The sequence below is a fragment of the Marmota marmota genome, unplaced genomic scaffold (genome assembly GCF_001458135.2).
Source record: "Marmota marmota marmota unplaced genomic scaffold, marMar, whole genome shotgun sequence".
Classification (NCBI taxonomy): domain Eukaryota; kingdom Metazoa; phylum Chordata; class Mammalia; order Rodentia; family Sciuridae; genus Marmota; species Marmota marmota.
In genome coordinates this window covers 12,306,656-12,331,884 of record NW_025999869.1, presented here as the reverse complement: position 1 = coordinate 12,331,884, position 25,229 = coordinate 12,306,656, and the positions used below count along the sequence as shown (strand labels likewise).

Genomic DNA, 25,229 nt, shown 5'->3' with positions numbered 1-25,229 from the left:
TGGATCATTAGCTCCAAAATGCACATGAAACACTTCTCAGCTTCTTCTGTAAGTGATCCCCACCCCCCATCATTTATTCTTTTTTTCTGTCATATTGAATCACTTGCATATAGAAGGCAATTCTCTTACATTTTTATCAGGAAACATGAAGCCATTTAAAATGACAATATGAACCACACAACCAATCCCATGAAGGCCTTTGACCTTTCCCGTGGCACTTTCAAAATTTTATCTTCATCACTTGTTCTGAAAATGTCTCTTCTCTACGTGAGTTTGGAATTTACCTCTTATCCAAGTCCAACAGAATCTGTGTTTAATTGACTTCCATTCTGCTTGTTCTTCTATAACATTTCCCCAGAGCTCATCACTGGGCTGGAACCCAAATTTCTGTCCTCTCTTTCCTATACTCCAAGCACCTGATAAAGAGCCAAACCGATTCTGGGGCATGGGTAGCACTGCCAGCAGGCGATGCTCAGTAGTCCCCTAGTGGCCTGAAGGAGTTCTTGCAGCTTTCTAAAGTGCTTATTCTGCTCCATGGAGGTGTGAGATTCATTAAGCGGCAAGTTCATTAACTGCCAATTAGCTTGATTCTTTCTGGAGGCCCAGGAAACAGGCCCAGAACTCCACCTTATATGGGTTTGCTCTCCAGCGGGTCACAGTCTATCCAAGTGTCACATTGTGTTGTCACAATCTGAAATTTTGCTCTCACATTTGGGATGCAGTCTTCTGAGTTTGAATTCCTTTTAAAAGCTGACAGAAATTGACTTACGTTTCCTTCAGCTAAGCAGAGGCATTGATAATAAGAATACAGGGCTTTCTTGGGGACTCACAGGACAGAAATGACCCCCAGATGGTGAAGGAGTTAAATCAGAGATGGTGTCAAAAATCCAGGCAGCTATTTGCCCAGACACCTGGATGGCAGTGACTCTTCTCTCTGCTTCTCTATTTAATATTGCTGCAATCCTACTTCCTGTTCCACAGATCTTTCTGTGCCATTCCCTGAACTTGGTCAAGCCCACCCTTCTCCAGCACTGACAGCCTTAGTGACAGCAAACAGATCTAATTTCTTAGTCCCATTTCTAAATGCTGGAGAGAAAATATTTGATTTGGCTAAAAATGATCACAGCCATGATGATGATGAGGTCAATGATGGTGGTGCCATTGTTGCTAGATGTTTGTGTGGGTATGTCTCAGGATAAGCACCTTCATGCTTGTTTCATTCCATTCTCATTCTGACTCTATAATCCCATTTTATAAAGATGATAAAGATGACACCTAGAGAAGATAAATAACTTGCTTATGTAATTTGACTGCTAGGGAACTCAAGTTACCTAATTCCACAGTGTTCTAATCAATTGAAAGCTAAGACAGAATTAAGGCATACAACATGACAAGAAAAGTTAAACTGAATGGATACTGGTGGAGCAAGTATAAATCATCAATTCCTACCCTTTATATTCTTTTTGAAAAAGGCTTTTGGTACCTCAGTCGTTATGTTTTGAGATTTGAAATGGCTACTGTCTGTGTTTAGCTTTGGAAAGCACCAGAGTATCCCACAATGTGCTCAACAGTCTGTTCCTAACCAAGCCAGAACAATTTAAAACTGCATTCCAGAGGAATCTCCCTTTATTGTCTTTTGCTTCCCAGAGCAATTTTATCCTTATTGCCCTGCATTTCCATTAGGGATCACATGGGATTTTCTTGAGTGTCCACTGGGATGGCGAGCATCCCTTAACAACAATATAAAATGCCTTTGGCCCAGAGAGTTGAAGAGCTGTTACTTTAGCAAAAGGAGTCAGACTGACATGCACAAAGCATGATGTATAAAAGTGTATATTTTGGACATACTAACTCACTCTGGGAACTTCCAATAGAACTGACAAATTTGTTAACCTTTATTCACTGACCTTGACTTCTACATAGTTGCTTATGATTAAGAATTGTGGTTTGGAATCCTAATTCTGCCACTCACTAGTTGGGTAAAGTCAGGCAAGTTTTATATCTTGCTGAGATATCCAATGACACAATTATAAACAGCTTACAGAGCCATAGGGGATGCTAGAATCTTCTGTACTCATGCATTTCTTCCTAGACTGGAAAGGAGAAGGTTACTCCATATTCATCATGCCACTCCACACTGTTCAAACCACACTGAAGTTGTGGGAGGATTGCTGCCTATGAACTGGAAAGTTCCCCAGGCTCTATGTTTCCCTATACAACCATTCTTCAGAGGAATAATGCCAAATTTCTTTACGTTCTTCTCTGGTGCCTCCATATGGGCCTTTGGGTTCTTCTATAGCATGTGGATTGGGAAAAAGGCAATGCCAGGTGATGAATATAGAGTCTCAATTTTTGGAGAAGATGGCTTACAGTCTCCTTCATTTGCCAGGGAAGGGACCAGTTTTTTTTGCTCCCTAGAGAAGCTAAGAAGAAGCTTCTCATTAAGTCATGGCTTTCCCCAAAGATATATTTCTCCTTTTCTCTCTCCCATTATATGCATTCATGCACTATATAACAATATTTTGGTCAACAATGCACCAGATATATAAAAGTATACATCATCTAGCCTTGTGTGTGGTTGGCTCTACTATCTAGCTTGGTGCAAATATACTCTGTGATGTTTCCACAATGATGAAATCACCTAATGAAACATTTTCTTGAGCATATCCCTCTTGTTAAGTAATTCATTACTATACTTAATTTGGGTCAGTGATGGTTGAGGAAATTCATTTTTCCAATCTATGGTAAGGCTGTCATGAAGTTTGTATATGCAGAAATATGGTGGGCTTAAATAGCACGACTTTCTTTGAATTTAGCCTATGGAGACTTTAGCATGTTTTACTTTAAACTCAGAAGTGTAAAACTCGAGGATTTTGCATTCAAAATGGTTCTCAACCAGAGAAAGTAACTTGTCTCTAGGATGCATTTTTAAACATAATAGGCATATTTAGTTTTTATAGAACCAGAGATATTTAGTGGGCTACAGCAAGAAATTCTAAATATCCTGAAATGTGTAAGAAGGTTACATCTAATGAAGAATTGTCCTTCCCCCAATGCCAATAGCACATTGCATTGAAAAACCCTGCAACATCCACCTGTTAGAATTAATGATGTATGACTGTGGGATAAATTTACAATGATTTTCTTTCATTTGAATTTCATTGATCACTATTGATGATGGCTGTCTTTCGTGTTTCTTGGCCTTTTAAATGGAAATTGTAAATATATAATATGTCTGATTTATGACTAATTATGGCTATTTATTTTCTTTTAATTTATCATATATTAACATAGCAGTCATCTTATACATGTGAAAATATACTCTTTCAATGTGTTTCTTGCTTTATCTCTCTTCATAGTGTGTGCATGCTATTTTATCTGTCTTAGAAATACGTAAATGTATGAACATGTGGAGCTATTCTCAGTATATTACAGGGTGAAAATAAAACTTTGAAGGATACCAAACTGGTAAGAAACTTTGGTGTGGTTGGGCTTGAGAGGCTAAACCACCCATTTTGCTAGATTTTGAGGAGTAATTTGCTGGAGTCATGTTTCTCAACCTTAGCACCACTGATGGTTTGGGCCAGATAATTATTTTTCATGGAGTCTGTTCCATGCACTATGGGATATTTAATAGCATGCCTGGTTTCTATACACTGAGTACCAGTATATACACTGACCAAGTTGTGGAAAAACACAATTTTTGTGGAAAACACAATTCCAATGATTTTTGTTTGTTTTTAATCAGTTGAGATTGGCAGTGAGAAGATGGAAGTATGTGTTTTCCAAGAGGTAATTCTGTATCTACCTTGAATATTTTGTTTGTTTATGTATGCATGTAGGCATATATCTGTGTATTTATTGGTTCTTTTATGAAACATTCTATTTAGTGCATGGTGACATGGTTGTTCTTTCTGTGCAATAATTCCTGCAACTTTCCCTGAATCCTTGATAAGGCATTGTGTATAGACAAAGCTGTATTAGTGACAGAGGCACAAAGAATTAAAATACAAGACACAGAGGGGAGAATTCTTTTTCCCACACATTGTCCTTCTGCAAAGTCCAGCATATTAATAGCAGTATTGTTGGGAAGTACATTAGTTTCAGACATCTTAATGAACATTTGAAAAAACAAAAAAGTGGGGCTGGGGTTGTGGCTCAGTGGTAGTGCACTCACCTAGCATGGATGAGGCACTGGATTGGATCCTCATCACCACATAAAGATAAATAAATAAAGGTATTGTGTCCATCTACAACTAAATAAAATAAAATAAAAAAGCAAGAAAGTTAATATCCAAGGTGATTTTTTAAAAGTACATATTTTGGAGAAACAGCTGAGACATGGACAAGTGAGGAATAAATATTCTCAAATTGCCAGAAGAAGGTCTTTACCTATATGCAAGACCACTGATGCTTGATTTTTGTAAACAAAATGCTACCTAAGTGGCTATACAACCGCCAAAGTCATAACCATTGCCGCGTTCTTGAACTTTCTTTTCTTACTAGTTCCATAGGACAATAACCTCACCTTTGATGCCATATTAGACAGATCCTCAGGGAAAGCCCACATGGCCACCATTAAACAAAGATGACCACTGTGTTCTCTTTGATTTAAGCTAGGCTCTCCTAAAAGCCCCTGCTCACTACAAAATTGGGTTTCCACATCTCTCCTCATCCTTCTCATTCCTTGCAGACGACAGTATGTTTTCCACTCACAATGATTGTACCATTACTTTAAACCCCTAAATTTCTGATACATGTGATGCTGTTAAATAATACAGTGTCCTTTTTTTTTTTTTTTTTTTTTTTTTTTTTTACTACAAATTGTTTTTTATTCAAGCACAGGCACCAGTATTTAAGTGTTACTTTGGTAGATTTGTATCATTTATATCAAAATATTTACTATCCATCTTATTGCATGAAGAGTTGAACAATATTGGAACAATCCTGGATTCTCTTTCTGATTTTTATCCTCCTTATGGGCAGCAGACACACCCTTCCTTTGTATTTAAAAATAACCCCACACTATTCATTTACCAGCACTTACAGCACACCAGAACAATTTAATTAGCAGTGCTGCTAATAGACCTTGTCTGCCCCAATTCCAAACAGTTATGCATAAACAATTACATGCAGACACTATCATATACAATAATTTGAATCCTCAGAATTATTGTATATGAATTATAGAACTTGAGTACCTTAAAGATGGTCAGGTCTAGCAAAGTCATTTAAAGGTGAGGTTCTCTGAGGTGAAATAATTGGGATTACCTAGTTTATCATTTCTTCCAGCTCTAGTATACTTTTTTTTTTCCTATTGAGATTGGAAAAGAGCTTCTTTTCTCTTCATTAATTATTTACCAATGAACACCTATCAAGAAGAGAATTAGGGGCTGGGGCTGGGGCTCAGTGTCAAACCACTTGCCTAGCATGTGTGAGGCACTGCATTCCATCCTTAGCACCACATAAAAATAAACAAATAAAATAAAGGCATTCTGTTCATCTACAACTACAAAAAGTAGAACTAGATACATGTATTTTTTCTTTAGAGACAAATGTAACTATATTCAATTATTCTTTGCTACATAAAAAGTCCTTTCCTAGAGTTCTCACTAAACTTTCTTCCTAGTCACATGAATCAGACATTGTCTTCTATAGACAGATATTATGATCAAATTCCTAAAGATATCAGTAGAACACATTTAAGATTTAGCTTGATAAAAGAGCAGAATCTGTGATGTACTTAGAAAAAAATATGCAAAGGAAGATGAAATCGTTCTGGTGTGCTGTACGTGCTGGTAAATGAATAGTGTGGGGTTATTTTTAAATACAAAGGAAGGGTGTGTCTGCTGCCCATAAGGCGGATAAAAATCAGAAATAGAATCCAGGAGTGTTCCAATATTGTTCAACTCTTCACGCAATAAAATGGATAGTAAATATTTTGATATAAATGACACAAATCTAATGAAGCACCATTTAAATACTGGTGCCCATGCCTGAATAAAAAACAAATTGTAGTGAAAATGGACACTGTATTATTTAAAAGCATCACATATATCAGAAATTTGGGGATTTAAAGTAACAGTACAATCATTGTGAGTGAAAAACACGGACTGTGGTCAGCAGAGAATGAGAAGGATGAGGAGAGTTGTGGAAACTCAATTTTGTAGTGAGCAGAGGCTTTTAGGAGAGCCTAGCTTAAATCAGAGAGAACACAGTGGTCATCTTTGTTTAATGGTGGCCATGTGGGCTTTCCCTGAGGATCTGTTTTATATGGGATCAAAGATGAGGGCTAGGACCAGGTTACAGGTTTTCTTACAGCATAAGTAAAACAATATGAGGAAACAGATGCTGAAAATCACTTGCCAGGGATGTTGGAAGGAATTCAGATTTGTGATGGGTAACCAGAAAATTCCATGTAACCACAAGCTTTAGCAATCTTAAAATCATAGAAAATCTTGTTTTGTTCCTGTTCTAACTTGTTTCTTTTTGTCTATATTTTATTTATTAAAATGACTCATGTATTGCCTTCATGTATGATTTTTAAGAGTATGCTACGTGTCTGTGTAGTTACAAAGGCTTTGCAGAATTTTAGATCATGAAATCATGAAATGAAATCATGAAATTGGTAGGACAATGCTGAATTGAATCACTTGATTTTTGATCTTATGTTCCTGAATTTTCACAATGTTTTATTCTGCTTTTAATTATATTATCTTAGCCATATTTACTATATTATAATTATTTTTATTTATTACAATTTTTATTTTTTCACTTTAAATATTAAAACATTAAGGTTTAAGGGGAATTCTTTTAATTACAACTTTCTCCTATCAAAACTAATAGAGAAAGCTATTTCTCAAATTCAGGCATGTTGCTTTGACTTAAGCAATATTTTTAAAATAGGGGCAGCAACATCATCATTTACCATGACTATGTATGTTTATTCTTGTAATATTTTTTCATGGGAAAACTTAACCAGCCATTTCTCAGACATTGTCTTCTATAGACAGTTTTTATGACCAGGTTCCTAAGGATAGCAGTAGAGCACATTTAAGAGTTAGCTTGAAAAAAAGAGGAGAATCTGCAATGTACTTAGAAAAAAAATAGAGTAAGATGAAATTGTTCTGGTGTGCTATAAGTGCTGGTAAATGAATAGTGAGGGGTTATTTTTAAATACAATGGAAGGGTGTGCCTGCCTCCCATAAGGCAGATAAAATTCAGAAAGAGAATCCAGGAGTGTTCCAATATTGTTCAACTCTTCAAGCAGTAAGAGCTATGCAGGAATCCTTCTGTGAACCATAGAAATAATAAATGCTGAGCCCATTGGAACATAATCTCAATCAGCAAGATGCCACTGCCTTCCAGATTTCCTCACAGGCCCTGCTAATTCCATGCCAAAACTAGCAGTGGATTTCTTCCTTCTAATCTCCCCTAATGCCTTATTCGATTATTGTCACTGCTCTCCGACTGTGCACTGTCCCTTCAGAGGCTTCATTTCCCAACTGAGTCAGGTGGAGCAGGTTGGGTGTCTCCAGGACATAGTCTAAGACCATAAACCACCTCATTCCATGTGAAAAGACAGAAACAAGATCAAAGACGGCCTGGGGACTCCTCAAAGTTTTTCTGACAACCTCCTCATCTGTTGGATTACTGACTGGAAGCAAGCAAGGAAGCAGGACATGAGGGGTTTGGAGGATTTCTCTAGTTGACTGGCAAAGGAGAGCTGGTCGAGGGGGAGGAATAAACCAGGAGAAGGGTGAAATGGGCATTTCAGTGAACTGTAGGATGGTGTTACTCCTCCCCTGGCTATACATTATTCTATGGTAAGATATTTTTCTTATTTTTCCTTTTAGCTTGGAGAGAAGGAAAAGTATATACCTACCGGGTGACTTCTCTACCAAACTGCAAAAGAAACCAGGGGGTGGTGTAGCATGTATTTATAATGGAGTGAATTAGGGTAGCATAGACAACATATTTTTTTCTGAGACCAGAAGGATAGATCATTGATTGTCTTACCATCAGGTTAGAAAATGCTCTGGCAGATGAAGGCAACTTCTACCCAGAAAACATCAGTCGGATCCTGGACAACTTGCTTGAAGGCTATGACAATCGGCTACGGCCAGGATTTGGAGGTAAGAAGCTACATTTTTTGCTAAATCAGACAACTGTAGTTTCCTTCATTCTTTATAGCCCTTCCAAGTCCTAGAGGGGTCAGAAAGGGGGTAGGTCATCAGAGTGGTAAGGAATAGGGGTTCCACAGATAGGCCATTCATGTATTCCTATTTAATCTCTGCCCCTTCCTCAATTAGTGATGTTACGGAAGTTACTTGACCTCTAAGTTTTAGAATCCTGGTCTATGTTGTCGGTGTACAAACATGTTTGCCTCATAGAGAGAATGTAGAATGAAATTCTCTATGTTAAGCACTCCTTAGCATTTGCTCCATGAAAATATATAGATATGTATATATTTATGCATTATTATTTTATTTTATTACAATGCTTTCTCTTTTATTCTTTAAAAATCTCCTCAATTATACTAGAATAAATTTAAATTTAAAATAATGTAACTAGTGTGAGGTTTCAGAGTTGAAAGATTCAAGGTGGCCCATAACTGGAATATTCTGGGATCCACTGTAGTGGATCTGTAGACTCTGGTCATGGGTAGGGGGGGTTTGTGGAGTTATTAAGTTCAGTCTCAATTAATATGCCTGGCAATAATTGCCCCTACTCTCTGGGTTAATTCCAGGTGCTGTCACCGAAGTCAAAACGGACATTTATGTTACCAGTTTTGGACCTGTGTCAGATGTGGAGATGGTGAGTGAGTGCTGATTGAGTTGGGTATTTTTACTTGGGAGAGGAGAGCGGAGTCCCACAACTAATGACACCGGGTCACCAAGCTTGGCTCCAGATTCACGATGCGATGCAATATGTGCATTCATGCAGGGAGGGCTCGCCATTAGAGCAGATTACTGCTTAATCTTCACATTTCACTGAGGGTTCTGCTGGAATATTTTGGACTGAAGGCCTTTTAAAGATTAGATCCTCTCTTTCTTCCACATGCCATGCAATGATTCTTTCATATGAAGAGAAGAATTTCTCCTTTGTGAAGGCCTTATACAATTGTTTGAATAGTTAAGCCAAACCAAACCAACCAAACAAAAAAAGATTCTATGCCCTATAAAAATATATGGAGGTTACTTATGAAACTTAAAATATACCTGTCTTTTGCGATACATCATTGTCAGTCTATTTTGTTAAAACAGTAAAGGAATACTTGGAACAGCTCATGCATTCCCCTTTTTACATTGCAATGGACCAGTGGGTGTTCTGGGGATTCTGTTCCAGGTACAGATGGCTGTAGGATTCGTAAGAAGGTATTTATAGTAGGTGGAGATGAAAACCTGAGCTAGTCCTCTAGAACAAAGTGTACCATGATATCCTTTCACAGTTCTCAGGTAGCATTCTTTTCTTTGAAATTAAAATACAAATACTAATGTGGAAACACACATAACTATCTTTAAATAGCTGTGCCATTTAATTTTATTAGGGAAATATAATTCTGGATAAATAGTTAAGGGAGTTTTTTTTTTAATCTTTTTGCCATTTGAATTGAGAAAGAAAAGAAGAAAAGGGGAAAAAGAAAGATGAAAGAAAGAAAAAAAGAAAGGAATAAAGGAGAAAAGAAAAAAGGGAGGAAGAAAGAAGAAAGAAAGAAAACAAGGGATATGGTTAGAGAGCAAGGGAGGGCTTTATGAAGAGATAAGTATTCTGTAACGTGAGGAGAAAGAAAAGTCACCATAACTCAGAATACTGATTATTTTTGTATTATATGATTCATTCAAATACTGACTCACCCCAAGTAGAAACAACCAGTACTTCAACAGCTAAGTATACCCAGAATTAAATGATTCTGGGTATACTTAGAATTTTAACTTAAACATATGTCTTCTTCTTTAAAGTGGATTTGTATCCAAGCTAATGCAGCTCAGATAATTATTGTATGACTATATTGTGTGTTATATTTTAGAAACAAAATTACTACCAGTACTAATAAGTATCATAAGGGAATTTATAAAACAGGCAAAAAACATTTATTGACACTCCTTTTGTATAATTACAAGTTATTGTCAATAACAGTAACCTTATAACAATTCTTAAAATTTTTGATGTTATTTCATGAAAGTCACAAGCTGAAACTCCTATTTATATTTATAATATTTATATTCAGACTTAAATGATTCTCTATTTGGAATAATCATGGAAACATTTGCTTGTCTCTTCTCTGACAAAAATATAAAATAGTTATGATGTGTGACCATAACATATTAATCAGTAAGGTTTATTCCTGGGAATTTGTTGAATGGTACTGTAATGCTCTGAGACTCTTTTGCAGGTGAATGAAGTACTGAGCAGAGGATTAGACTAATTGATGGTAGGAAGGTCTGCAAACAACCTGGACTATAAATATTTTCATGTGTTTTTCTTCTAAACTGAGTAGGGAGGTATACATAGGTTCATAGGTGGGAAGATAAATTACTGAACAGATACAGAGAGAAAGGTGAGAATAGCCAGGGTGGGGGAGAAGGAGGTTTGCCCAATACAGCATATCAGTTCTGCATTTGAGAAAAATGATGATTGGCCAAAAATCATTATTCATTAATGATAAATTATTCATTTATTATAATAATCAATTATGTATTGATTATAAAATCATTAGTTATTAAATTATTATTTAGCTTTACTGAGAAGTTATTGTCATAAAGTGTTGCTTTATTGCTTAATTTTAGAATTAGTTTTATAAGCTAGTGAGTGAATTACTTTTAATAAACCATATCTCCATCCCGTGTGAATATTGTATTCTCTCCTAGGAGTATACAATGGATGTTTTCTTCCGCCAGACCTGGACCGATGAGAGGTTGAAGTTCGGGGGCCCTACTGAGATTCTGAGTTTAAATAATCTGATGGTCAGTAAAATCTGGACACCTGACACTTTTTTTAGGAATGGCAAAAAGTCAATTGCTCACAACATGACAACCCCTAATAAACTCTTCAGAATAATGCAAAATGGAACAATTCTCTACACCATGAGGTGAGGTTTCTCTAATTCTATTTCCTTTACCGAATTGACTTGCCCATGGTACTAACTTAGAACCATTTGTTTCAATGTCCCTAGGCTTACCATCAATGCTGACTGTCCCATGAGGCTGGTTAACTTTCCTATGGATGGGCATGCTTGTCCACTCAAGTTTGGGAGTTGTAAGTTACAAAAAGCTTCTGAACATCAAACAATGCATTCAAAATATTCAATTATATGATTCTAGTCAGAGACAGGGAAACATAAGAGAAAAAATACTTTGACACTCTTATTGTCAATCTCTCAGAGATGTTAGTCATCATGATTAAAAAAATAAATTTATCTTGCATTTCCTTTTTTCTATAGACAATTCTAGTTTGAATGGAAAAAAAAGACAGCTAGTCATATTCACTGCTATGTTTAATTTTTTTTTTCAAATTCAGATGCTTACCCCAAAAGTGAAATCATATATACATGGAAAAAAGGACCACTTTACTCAGTAGAAGTCCCAGAAGAATCTTCTAGTCTTTTGCAGTATGATTTGATTGGACAAACAGTGTCTAGTGAAACAATTAAATCTAACACAGGTAAAAATTTGAATACTGTCTGTAAGGGGACTCCAGTGTACATTTTCAAATCAGATATTTATTTTTTTCCTCTGCATTAGCCATTTTCAGCTAAACTTGCTGTTTTGAAGTGATGAGTGTTGTCTTCAAAATTAATTTTGCAACCAGACGTACTTAAAGATTTGTATAATCTTTGAATGAGTCTTTAGAACCCCAACAAAAACAATGACCTGATGTGTCTCTTTGCTCTATCAGCTGCTGAGCAAGTAGCCTTTCATGAGCTGGAAAATGTCTTTGTTTTCTTCCAGCCCAGACTAATTTAAATCTTGCATGATTGATATTCACCTGCATTCCTTTTACAGACTGCCAAGAGCAATAATACTGATGTACGTGTCTTCCAACAGGTGAATACGTAATAATGACGGTTTATTTCCACTTGCAAAGGAAGATGGGCTACTTCATGATACAGATATACACTCCCTGCATTATGACAGTCATTCTTTCCCAGGTGTCTTTCTGGATTAATAAGGAGTCAGTACCAGCAAGAACTGTCTTTGGTATGCTTTGCACTTTGTGTTCCATCTCCATTTATCCTCCACCTCTCATTGCTTGTGTGTTTTGGGTGAATATTCACATCAGGACACTTTTTCAGTCCACAAAGGAAATAGACTCCTATCTCATCCAGACAGGTATATTTGTAAAATGACACTCATCTTTCTGCAAGATACGTAGTGAATCAACAAAAATATTGTCTCAGCAAGAATTCTGGCTGGTTTTCTATGACTTTCATGTGCCCTATTTAGTAATGTTTTATTTTGATTTGCTTTTTTGTAAGGAAGGAAAAGCAGACAGGTAAAAACTGACATGTAAATCCAGGAAAACAAAAAAAAACTAAGATACTGAAACTACTCATACAGAAATTGTATCTGACTTTTACTAGGTCGAATCATATTAAATTGGCATTCTGCAGGTCTCCAATGTCACCTATTTCTTATGGTTCAACCCAAACATTTACTCCCATTTATGTGTTATAAAACCACTACTAGTTCTGATGGAATGAAACAAAATAATAAGAAAAAGCTATAACTAAGAATATTATTAGCAATGAAATCCATCCTTTTGTAGATTTTCATGACCAGAAATTTAGTAGTATATACAAAATACTTGAATTGAACTGAAATCTCCAATAAATCCTGAGTCCTTTGATTTAGTATACTAAATTACAAATTACAAAAGTATATCTGTATAATTATATTGACCATCAATGTCACACATCTCCTAATTCTATAAATTCCCCAAGTCTGAAGTTCAAGTAGGAAACTGGTGGCAGATGAATGAGGAAATTTATTTTTTGTAAGTAGATGTTTTACCCTAAAATCAAGCTAAGAAATTTTTTTTCAAATTGAATATAACTTAATTACATATTAATACTCAGACCTAGCAGATTTCTCAATTGTAATGAAAGATATTTCAGCTACAAAAATTGACCCAAAATTTAAGATTCTTTTTACTTAAGTGATAATAATGTATTGTTTTCTAGTGAATTAAAAAAAACTAAGAATGACTCATGACTTAAATTTTACAATAGTTAAATAAATACAGTTGAACAACTCTTTGAGGAATTCTGTTGTATAAGTCACTGCACTAAATTTGAGTGATACAAAAATGATAGCACCTATGATAATAATTATGGACAATGTTAATGCAATCAGGTAACAAACATTGCACTGCAGTGACAGAGTGTTTATTACTCTACCTACCAACATCTTCTCAATTGATCCTGCTATTGGCTTCCTGATGCTAATACTGAATTTCTCTACTGAATTTCTCTCTCTCTCTCTTTTTTTTCTCATTTTAGGTATCACTACTGTTTTAACGATGACCACTTTAAGCATCAGTGCTAGGCACTCCTTGCCCAAGGTATCATATGCAACCGCCATGGATTGGTTCATAGCTGTGTGCTTTGCTTTTGTCTTTTCTGCTCTCATTGAGTTTGCAGCTGTCAACTACTTCACCAACCTACAGTCACAGAAGGCCAAAAGGAAGGCACAGCTTGCAGCCCAATCTCCAGTGACAATATCAAAGGCAGCAGAACCCTTGGAAGCAGAGATTGTTGTGGTAATTGTTGTCTTTTCTAATGTTACCCACTAGTTAGAAAAAAGCAGCCCAAATAGTGATTACATACAAATAAACAGTCCAAAATAACAAGCTACATAGTTAAAAGTTGCATAACTCTAGTTCCAAGAGCAAGGCCGATTTCACTTCTAACATCACAGAAAAAAAATGTGAAGGAACAATCCTTCATTTATCTTTGCTCCAAACTTTCACATCCTTCTTTCATCATCTTTACTTATTCTGGCAGATTCAATGCTCTCAAAGGAGACCAGAAAATTCTGTTTAGCCTTTAGATGTTTCCTTTGAACAGGTTTTATATATATATATATCTCCTAATGAGACTTTAGATTCTGAAGGAAAGGAACAGGAACCCTTTTGGAATGGACTGTTTTTGTTAGAAATCTGTTTGCTGTTTTAGTTCATGAGGACAAGACGTGAATGGTGAATAATAGATTCTCTGAACTAATCGTAGTCCAAATATTTGATTCACATTAAAATATTCTCATATTTATATTTGTATATTAGATACATGTATCCCAATGAGTTTATGTTCAAAGTTTTATAACCAGTGAGAAATGCTCATAAATTTACATTAAATTTGCTATGGTCAAGCCCTGGTCCCCACAGGTATTTGAATAGGAAACAAAGGATAGCATTGGTATTTAAAGGGCCATAAATCTACTCCTACTTATCTGTTTCATAGATGAGTGAATTCTTACACAATTAAGCTGGACACCCTTTTAAAAATGCATTTGAAAATTGATTGACAAATATGAATTTGTATTAATATGAACTCCAAAGAGTAACTCTTAGGAAAGAGATAATTTTTGCTAGTAAGATTGAGTAATGCAGACACATTGAACTGGGGATTTTTTTAATTGATGAATTTTAGCAAGCATTTCTAGATCTCAAAACCATGTATAGCTCATTCATCTTTATTTTATCTTTATGATAAAAATTATAAAGCTATGTATGGCTTCTCTCTCTGTGAGAAATTTCTTGACTAAAAATGTGATATTTATTTTAATTGATCATTTTCACTTAGATAAAGGAAGAAGTTTGTTTAAGAATTTACATTTTCTCTAGGAAATGAGAGACCAGCCTTATAATAAGTTGAGATATATAATTCACATATTATTTTTCTTGAATCAGCCATGGCAAAAAAAAAAAAAAAGAATGAAAACTTTTGCCATACAGTGACCCAGTGTAATTACCTTCTTTTACAAATGAGAAAACTGGATCTCCAAAAAGAAAATATATTATTTACTACTGGGTAGAAAAACTACCTAGAATTGATTCTAGAACTCCTGATGTTCATAAAATTATGTAGAATGAAGCATTCTTTTTCCCACAATTTCTTAAGGACTCAGATATACCAGAATACATACAGGGGATAAAACATTTTGAGAATGTAGGTAAGGTCATTCCCCAAATTCTTTCTTTGACATAAGTATATTTCCATATATTTGAGAGTATATATGAATGACATATTTGGAAATTATTTTAGGTTTTTAAATTTAATTAATTCTATTATAAGCTATCTGTATGCATATAGTTATATAATCTACAAATATCATCCAAAGCTCATATATTATCTTCACACATACTGAGAAATAAATTATTTGTCAGAATTCAATTTAAAAACTTATTTGAGACATAGAGTAAAATAAAAGAGAGAAATTAAATAAAAATAGGGTAAAAAGCAACTGGAATGATTTTGAATATACTCAGTGGTCAGATATTAAAATTAAAAGTAATCTTTATCTTTACTTTCTTTGAAATATCTTGTACTGAGAGGAATATGATTTTAAATCTTTGGAGAAAACAGTAATCACCTCCTCAGGCTATTATTTTAAACGTATAATTTATTAATAAGATAGAATCTAAGATCTCAGGTTTTCATATAAACTATCTCCTACAATCCTAAAATAGTAACATATAATGAGCAGGTCTTTTGGGAAACTGGATAAAAAATTGCATTTAAATCACCTTAAAGTACTTTTTCTTGCAAGTTGCCATTTTTTCTTATGAAAAATTGTATTTCTGAACCTAGTTCTACTTATAATATTTTTAAACAATGAATAGGAGAATTTTGTTTACAAAAGGCTAAAATGTAGAAATTAAAAACAACAAAAGCTAACAATGCAAACTTTGAACATATCAAAATAAATATAGGTAATCATGCAGGGTTTTTTTCATTTTGTTCACATGAAAACTTGGCAGGTTGTCTTATACAGTGGGGGGGAACAAATACAAATTTCATATTTGCAATTTATATTAAACAATAGTATATTATGATTGCAAAGTCATTTTTTTCCTTGAAAATACCATGACATTTAAAAATGCCTATTCATTTGTAATCAAAACATCATTATTTGAGTAAGTTGGACATTGAAATAGCAAACTAATATGGTGAAGTTGAGATTTGGGTATTTCGTGTGATTCTATGTTGCATATTTTAAATATGTTCACTTCATAGGAAACTAAGCATGGATGTAGGTAAAAGTTTATTACCTTTGTCACTTTGATTTTGACTTTGAAATTTAAGATAATAATGAAAAAGAATTCAGGTATTAAAAAGGTAGTTCTCAAACAAAAAACAACAAAACAAAACAAAACAAAAAAACCCCAAAAAACAAAACAAACAAAGAATGCTAGAACACTCATCACCTGTTTTGCTTTTAAGGCATTTGGAATTGGAAATTTAACTTTGTAGATTTTGAGAAGAAACTTCAGTAGCCTTTCTCCTGTTTATATGGTTGCCGTTTTTATTTGGTGTGCTATCTAGACATTGCAGTCATTCCTGACTTTGTGGTTTTAGAACCTCTGATGTGTCTGGGGCATTCCTGTACTCCAGGCAGACAAAGCTCAGTTCTTGACCTCCTTTGGCACTGCTGGCTGGTTTCTTTATTAATTTAAAGGTCTAAGTTATCATGGCTGTGTTCCTAAGAATGAATTGTCCCTACCCCATCAACCTTCTCCTTGAGTGTTGTCATTACTCCTGATTTGGCATGTTGTCTCTACAAGGGGCATGAAACTTTTTGTTCATTATCTACACACAAAATGGATTAAAATTCACTAGCCAGGAAAATGACTACATTTATACTGCTTATATTGTTCATTCATTTTCTTTTGTTTCCATTGGGCACCCATTTGTTGAGTACTTAAGTATCTATTCAATAATTCATGCTGTTCAATTGTTTGTTAAGTGCTTTCACATGCCAAGTCCTTTGTTGAATGCTGAGTGACATCCTCATGGAGCTTCTTGTACAACAGGAAGAGGGACAACTCTGGAAGAAACCAATTAACAAGGCTTTATAATTGTGATAAAGGCTATGGTCAGTGATGTAGGACAGGATGAAGAACCATGTGAGTGTCTCAGTTTGGAGGGGGTCTCCATTTCTGGAGGAGTGAAGTCTAAGCTGAGAAGAGAAAGATGAACCTGGCTCTGTTACAGAAGCACTAAGCCAGCTGCTAAAAACTTAAGTATAGAGAGGGAAATAAGACCTATGTCCTTCCTGCCTCCTCTTCAAGGTGGGGCTGTGTGTGGTCCATTTCCAAGCTTACATAGAAAGATGTGAAGGTTTTAGAATGCCAAAAGGTCATCTTTCCCTCTTCCAGATTTTGCCAAAATTTCTTTGAATACTGTCATTACTCCATAGAAGTAAGGATTGAATTAAGACATCTGGCTTTAAGGACCAGAAAAATCATGGTGCCCTCTCTCTATGGTTATACCACTCTATGATTGATGGGGAGAGTGGGGTGGACTAGATGATCAGGGATGTAAGGAGTGTTAGCTATTTTGCCATATGTCCAATCAAATTCCTGCCCAATACTTCTTTCTGGAGTTGGGTTTCCCCTAGCACCCCTGCTGCTTCACTGTAGAAATTCAAGAGCTATCTCTGCTCTCAACTCTATTAGCTGTAATGTAAATACAAGCAGAGTTCCGATTTTTTTCCATAATGATTGATATGATGGTTTTAAAATATCTCAAATACTAAATGTTCTCAAAGCCTAGTTTCTCTTTTTTTTTTTTTTTTTTTTTTTTTGTGTGTGTGTGTGCCTCTACATGCTTATTTTATAAACAGTTAATTTGCCCATTCAGTAGTGTAGTCCTCGTTAGAATATGTATATATTAAAAGGCTACCCATTGTGCTCTCCCTTTTAAAATATTAGACTTGAAATTGCTCAAAAATATTCTCTTAATGCCTTATGCCTAGACCAAATAAGTGATTGTCATATTGTCCACTTTGACTCAGAGCACCTTTGCAGTGTGACATTACTTAAAACAAAGAGGTGCTCTAAAAATACCCAAAGCAGGATGGCACTCAGCAGCAGGGGAGCCTTGGAAAAATTCACAACCACAGGCATTCCACTCAAAACAGTGACAGCCCCAAGCTGAGCCCTCATCTGGACTCTGACAAAAGCCTATTTTGCCATCAACTGAAGCTGCTGGGCTTACAGTAGAGTAGGCGGGTCTGATACAAGCCTGGAGCTCGAAAGGCTTGCAAAGTTGGCTTTCTTTTTAGAAATTCAATGCATTTTCTTCTAAATTGGTGTCCAGTTTCCTCAGGCTGCCAATTCCTGATGATCCAGTACCGATTACTAAGTGTGTCCAGTGGCCAGGACTCTTGCATTTTCTTTTGCATACCATATTTGCTGCCTGCTAAAATTCCAACCCCACCCCCATTGCTGCTGGGCAGTGAAACAATGGTGACTTCAAATTAGTGATTATTAAAGAGGATCAGTCTCCCCACAAGACATTAGGCAATGTCTGGAGGCATTCATGGTTGTTGCAATTCGGGGTGGAGGGTGCTACTAGTATCTCATCAGAGGAGGTAAGGAAAGCTGATCAACATCCAGGGATGCATAGGATAGTTTGTCCCGATGAGAATTATCCACCCAAATCCCTGTAGTTGTGAGTTTGAGAAATCATGCCTAAACTGGGAATGAATAGCATAAGAATTTCTAACAATGTGATCTTTGATACCTGAGAAGAATTGAATCTAGGCCTTGCCACTTACTGCCTGTGTAAGCTTCCTGCTGTAGCTTCCATTATAACGAATATAATGACATTAAAGATGTCGTCAAGGAATAAGCCAAATGATGCAAGCAAATTACCTTGTAATGCTGGCCAACTTACAGTAAGCCTTTAGAAATGGTAGCTATGATAGGATGTAATATCAAAAAAAATTTTAAATACAATGTTATCATAAAACTTTGTTTTTGTCTCTTTTCCTGCCTTCTCTAACAAATCTTGAAAAATATTTAGATTTTTATTCATTCGTTGATTGAGCATAAGTTTATTAAACCATTTTATGTTCTAGGCTCTGCAGGGATCATGCATGGAGCAAGGTATCCTATATCATCAAGGGAACATTACAATAGAAAGGGTGATAAGCCACAACAGAAGAATTATACTTAGAAGAGAAAATGTTGTAATAGTCACACTAGTTGTAATAGCTAAGTAGGCACAAAAGTGTATAAAGCCATACATAATCAGTGATATCAGTTGGCACATAAGCTTGATATCAAAAGATGTGGAGGAAAGCTAGAGATGGGGTGGTAGGTGCACGCTACTCTAGGCAAGAGGAAACCAAGCAAAGGTAAATGAATAGTAAGAATAATAATCAGACATATTTTGGGGGATAATTGAAAAATAGTTATAACTAAGATTTGCTGTGTAAATTTGCATGTGTGCGTGTGTGTGTGTGTGTGTGTGAGAGAGAGAGAGAGAGAGATAGATAGGAGAGAGAGAGAGAGAGAGAGAGAGAGAGAGAGAGAGAGAGATATTCATTTTGCTTAAATTCTAAAAATAAGAATAAGTTTGTGAGGAAAGTAGTAATTTATCCCTAACTTGAAGATGAGATCTTGAAGCTTAGGGAAAATCAGAATCTCTGATATATATGACATGTCTAAGTCATATACAAGTAAGAAGCAGATAGAGAATTGTAATCTGAAGATTTCCACCTCCCCTGTTCCCCTCACTCCTAGGCAACTCTCTACAGAGATTATTGGGGACAGTAATGAGGAAGAGAGTAATCCTATTCTATGGGACCCTTAATTCCAGGCTAATGCCATTTTACTGAAATTTTTCATGGTGTTTGGTTGTGAATGAAGCCTTTTATCTCTGGACCAGGGATATTTGGCAAGCCTCATTAAGTCTTCTGTGACAATGTGACAATGCTAAGATATTCAGAAGCAGCCCTACCACCCCACACCCTAAGTTAGAAGAAGAAAATCACAGTGCCTTTCATTTTTATGGTAAATGATGTTTTATAGTCACTTTTTATTCCATTGAAGTGGCATGCCTGCTTTCCTCTGTGTAAAACAAAGACAAGTTTCAATCAGGTAATGTGTGCTAATAAAGGTCAAGACAAGCCTGGAAAGAAAATCCACTCTGAAGGTTTGCTCTCTTCCTGTGCCATCATGATCTTTAGGACTTTTCCTAGGGGAAGGTATTTCAGTGTTCCCTATGTGTGGGACGAGAGTAGGTCTTTATGGAGGATGAACCAGTAATGCATTTTTCTCTTTCAGGTGGACAATATATTAATAGCATATTTAATGGATGAAAAATAAAATTAGAGTTCAAGAAACATGATAGAAAACTCTTATTTGGCAAAGAGTCTGGTGACCCTGGGAATTTATTCCTCTGATATCACACATTTTAAATAAAGATTTCCACTTATTTCCTGTCCAAGATCGGCAGACGAGGTTTTCCTTTATTTTAAACCCTATTCTACCTCCAAGAACCATGGTTTATTGAGTTTTGTCCAGACTGCCTACTGCAATACCAGGTCAATAGATAAGATAGTCCTTGCTTGAAATTGTCAAATCACCTGCGAGTACACAGATTTTTTTTCTTTCTTATTTTTCTTATGCTTTGGATGAAGAAGCAGATTTTTCCATAGTTTCTAAAGTCACATTGGGCTTGAGTTCTCTATGATGACCACTATTATTTAGATACTCAGAAACTTGCATGGCAAATCAAAAGCAAAATTCAGGAGGAAAAATAGAAAGAAGAGATTCTTGGGGTTGTTATTCCTGCAGCCCAAATGTCACCACATCGGCAGGTCGTTTTGTCCTGTGGCTCAGCCCACACAGGGGAGGTGGCTGTCTCATCCTGCTGCCTCAGGGTTGCTGGCTGAAGCCACGGGAGTCAGCCCATGTGAGGAGGATGCCCTGCCAGGCAGCAAAGTAGTGATTTTGCTGCCAGGGAGGAAACAAGGCCATTTTGCAAGGTCAGTGGTAATGTACAGCAAGCTTTTGAAGGTAGAGACCCAGCAAGACAACCTTGCCTGAAGGAGAGCGATTGTTACAGGATGTAGACAAGAAACAATAGGAATCAGAGGAAAGCACCCTAGATCCAGCACTATGAAAGAAATCTAAATAAGACAGAATCCAAAGTCTGTTAAATAGGCTCAACAAGAAACTGTTGGGATGGAAGAAGCATTGAAATTGACCAGTGAGCTTTTTTGCTAGCCGGGTAATCGCAGACAGGGCATCTCACCTGACTGGACCTAGCTTCTCAACTGTCATTGAATGTGGTAAACATTTCTTTCAAGACAGAAGTTGATTGCTTTGCAATTTCAGTAGAACAAAACATCTAATGGTTGAAAAGAACATGCAACAAATCTGACGTCAATATGGAGGGGACCCAGTGGAGAATTTTTGAGTGAGAAGAAGAACGCTTTTAGTATAGAGCTTCTAGTGAAGAGGCAGATCTATGTCAAAGCCTTCATTTTCTCAGTCAGCTGAAGGCTTTGTACTTGGTCACCAGCCATGTCATACTAATTCTTCTTACATTTCTTAATTTTTCTTCTTACATTTCATCTGGTTCAAACTCACAAGCAAGTGAACATGCAGATGGGCGGGGAGAGGGGGGGCGATCTGTGTCCAGAAGGTGTAAATGACCTGCACTCTGGTTTCCCTGAATTAAGTAATTTGGAATCCAGCACACACACACACACACACACACACACACACACACACACACACCGTTGTTTACATCCATTTCCTTAGTGGCCTTTGCTTACCTTGCAGCTGGCTCAAGTTTTCCTAAAGGTGTGACACTCTTTGTATTTTCTGCAACATAGAATATGCTTGGCATCAACTGTTGATGCATTAAATTTTAGAATGTCAGATTGAAGCAAGTTGTTTGTTTTTAACAGGTGCTTTCACAGTTTCCTGGGAAAGTAGCAGGATAAAATAATACTAAGGGTTTGTTGATATTTTACCTTACAAAGTACGTAGTCAATAATATTTGCCAATGGTGAAAAAAATGAGAGATTAAAGTGACCTCTATTCTTTTACCCAGTATGAATATCTCTGTGATTTTTTTCCACAGCATTCCGATTCCAAGTACCATCTGAAAAAAAGAATTACCTCGCTGACTTTGCCAATAGTTCCATCCACCGAGGGGAACAAAGTTCTCACCAGCACACCCATCCTACAGCCAACACCTGTCACCCCACCACCACTCTCACCAACCTTTGGGGGCACCAGTAAGATAGACCAGTATTCCCGAATTCTTTTCCCAGTTGCATTTGCAGGATTCAATCTTGTCTACTGGATAGTTTATCTTTCCAAAGACACAATGGAAGTGAGTAGCAGGGTCGAATAGCTTGTGGCCAGGAAAATATAACTCTATATAACTTCCTATTTTCTGTTATTAAAAAATCACAATAGCATTGAGCCTTGTGTAGATGCTTTTCTGATATGAAATCAAGATTGAAAATCTGTAACTCATAGCTTTGACTAAACATGTATGGAGCCCAGAGCAATAATGTTACCAGTCAAAGTTGTGAGTGGGAGATGGCTGAAAAATGTAACATTTTCATACCTTAGATAAAGTTTTTATAAGAGGATAAAGTGGATTCAAGATAAATGTCCTTCATCATTCAGTACTTTAATTGTCACTGCAAATAACAAGGTAACAAGGCAGATGAGAAATACTGAAACTTTCAAAGGTTGCCTTAAATATGTTTTTTGGCTTAGTTTACACAAGTGTAAAATAAATATGCAGTCTAAATATTCATCAGTAGGTTTATACCAGCATGTTGGAGGCCTTTATGCTAGCAAAATGCCTTTCGGTGGCATTATAAAGCTTATATTGAATTTAGACATTTGTTTTTAACCTTGCTGTGCTCTTTTACCTCAGTAAAGTGTGGTATTGTATACATATAAATTATACATCAATCATAAATTATGTATGCATTTGTACATAGCTTTAGTTTTACTGCTATACTGTGTTGTTTTATCCTATTAAATTCTACTTTAAATTAATGTGCTTACCAGAATTCCATGCAGTTGTGGAAAATCTTAGAGATTTTAAGGAAGCTCTCTATATTATGGCTGTAGTTACCACTTGTAATTTCCACCTTTTTAAGTATAACACTAAATAAAATATGAATGAACTTGGTTCTTTAGATCTGTTTCATAAGCTAGGGATAACAGTTTCCTTAGATACTGAATGATGTACTGGTTACCTGGTTACTTCCATGCCAGGGTTAGTGTCCCTGGTGATTGTAAGAGGTAGAGGTATAAGAGGCAGACCCAGTAGCCCCACTGGATAAAGACTGGAATTCACATTTAAATAGTTAATTCTTCTTTTCCTCCTCTTCTATCAACAATGAAAAATGGATGAGACTACACTCCTCTTTCTATTAGTGCAGTTCTTCCTGATGCTTCCTCTGTTTCTCTTACATTGAACTATACAGGGAAAACAGGAGTAAGAGAAAGCATGGAATGTGGTTTGTCCAAATGGATAAAAACTTCATTAGACATCCTGGGTCTTAGACATTGTTGCAGTCACCCAGAACTCAGAACTGTCTAGCCACCATCTAAGAAAATGTAAAAATGCCCAAATAACTTCAATCTTAATTGAAATAGCCCTTGGCTAAGGTAAAGAGACTGAGATTTCCACCCAAATTCTCCATCATTTAGCTCCTTAACTAAATATCTTAAGTCTCTAGGAGATGCAGCTCTGTTCTTATTTATAGAACAAAGAAACTGTATTGGATCTGTAATGGTCAATTTGAATTGTCAAATTGATTGGATTAAGAGGTCAAGGATTAAGAGGTTTATGGATGCATTGATGGGGGTGTGTCTAGAAATGATTGGCATGTGGGATAGCCAACTGAAATAGAAAACCTCCCACTGACCAATAGGATGATGGCTTGGATGGAATAAAAGTTGGAAGAACAAGGAAGCAGCCACAGATGCAAGCTCAATTCCTGTTGAATGGTTTCTTTATTGCTGCTGCGAACTTCTGAGGATATCAGATTCTTGCTTCTTCACTCTTCCAAACCGGATTCTCCAGAAGCCTTTTGTCTCAAACTAGGGTAGCACCTTTGATCCCTCTTGTTCTGGGGCTTCAGCCTCTTGGACTTCACAGCTACTCATTCTCACAGCTTTCCAGCCTGCAGATCGCCATTGTGGACTATTCAGCTTTGGTTACCCTTTTATAATTATACTTCCTGTTGATTCTGTTTCTCTAGAGAAACTAATACAGGATTCCTCCCCAAGCCCCTTCCATTGTGCACACTTACGTTGTTTCATAACTATTCTTTCCTATCTAAGTGAATTTGTTATAATTATATAGAGCTTGCTTTTCTTTTGTGGAGTATATTAGACATAATTTAACATTAGGTAGGTAGGTGTTCATCATCTCAGTTTCATCCTCCTTAGAGTCAAGTATGTATTGCTATTTTCTCCATTTAAAGATGAGGGTACCAAGGCACAGAGAAGAGAAAAACATGTGCTTAAAATCAAGTAGCAGTCAGATTCTATGGCTGAGAATGAAGCTCAGATACTTGTTCATTTAACTGTATTCACACCTGTCCTCATATAATACAATGGGACTTTATGCCTTCATTCCCACTAGAAATCTCTCACACTTTCCCTGTAATAATTCCCATGGTTTTCTGATATCATCCATGTCCTTCCACAGCATTCATAAACATGTCATTGTGAATGACACTCTTTCTCAGCATTTATGTTAGAAGCTGAAATAAAGAAAACTGATTAAAAGAAAATATTTGCTATATCCATATGATTGTGTTATTTTGCAAAAGAAAATCTTAGCAGTAGCATCCCCCAGAAAACAATTTCAAAGCACCACTTATGTTACTGTCTATACCATGTCCTCTATTACCAACCCCCAATCAAACAGATGTGGGATGGTGTTTCTCTGAAGGCATGCATGACTTACTCCAGTCCAAATAGCTATTTAGAAACTAAAGTGCGACTGTGTTAAAATGAACCAGAGTATTTATTTCAACAGAGGGAATTTCATAGAGAAGGACCTGTTCAGCCACACAGAGATGTTAACTGTGAAAGCAGATATGGAGCAGGAGAGGATAAGGGTAACAGAACCTAGAAATAGGGAAGAAGCTGTATGGATCCAGACCACCCAGAGCTGGGGATCAGACTTCAAGGATAGGGTGCCACTGGAAGTTCTGCTCACTAGA

General features: G+C 36.2%; 1 protein-coding gene across 1 annotated transcript; it reads left to right on the top strand.

The window, feature by feature from the left end:
• The first annotated feature begins 7,242 nt into the window (after window positions 1-7,242).
• On the top strand, window positions 7,243-23,179 carry Gabra6 (gamma-aminobutyric acid type A receptor subunit alpha6). Its single transcript, XM_048816063.1, has 9 exons — window positions 7,243-7,826; window positions 8,026-8,135; window positions 8,750-8,817; window positions 10,872-11,092; window positions 11,177-11,259; window positions 11,521-11,664; window positions 12,048-12,200; window positions 13,502-13,761; window positions 22,106-23,179. Exons 1-9 carry the CDS (start codon window positions 7,765-7,767, stop codon window positions 22,379-22,381), a joined length of 1,377 nt encoding a protein of 458 aa, XP_048672020.1. The 5' UTR covers window positions 7,243-7,764; the 3' UTR covers window positions 22,382-23,179.
• The last annotated feature ends 2,050 nt before the right edge of the window (window positions 23,180-25,229 follow it).

Excerpts from the sequence above, each read along its gene's own strand:
- Gabra6 (XM_048816063.1), top strand. The coding sequence starts at position 7,765 with ATGGGCATTTCAGTGAACTGTAGGATGGTGTTACTCCTCCCCTGGCTA. Across the intron at positions 8,818-10,871 it reads CTGTGTCAGATGTGGAGATG|GAGTATACAATGGATGTTTT; the intron begins GTGAGTGAGTGC and ends ATTCTCTCCTAG. Across the intron at positions 12,201-13,501 it reads ACCAGCAAGAACTGTCTTTG|GTATCACTACTGTTTTAACG; the intron begins GTATGCTTTGCA and ends TTCTCATTTTAG.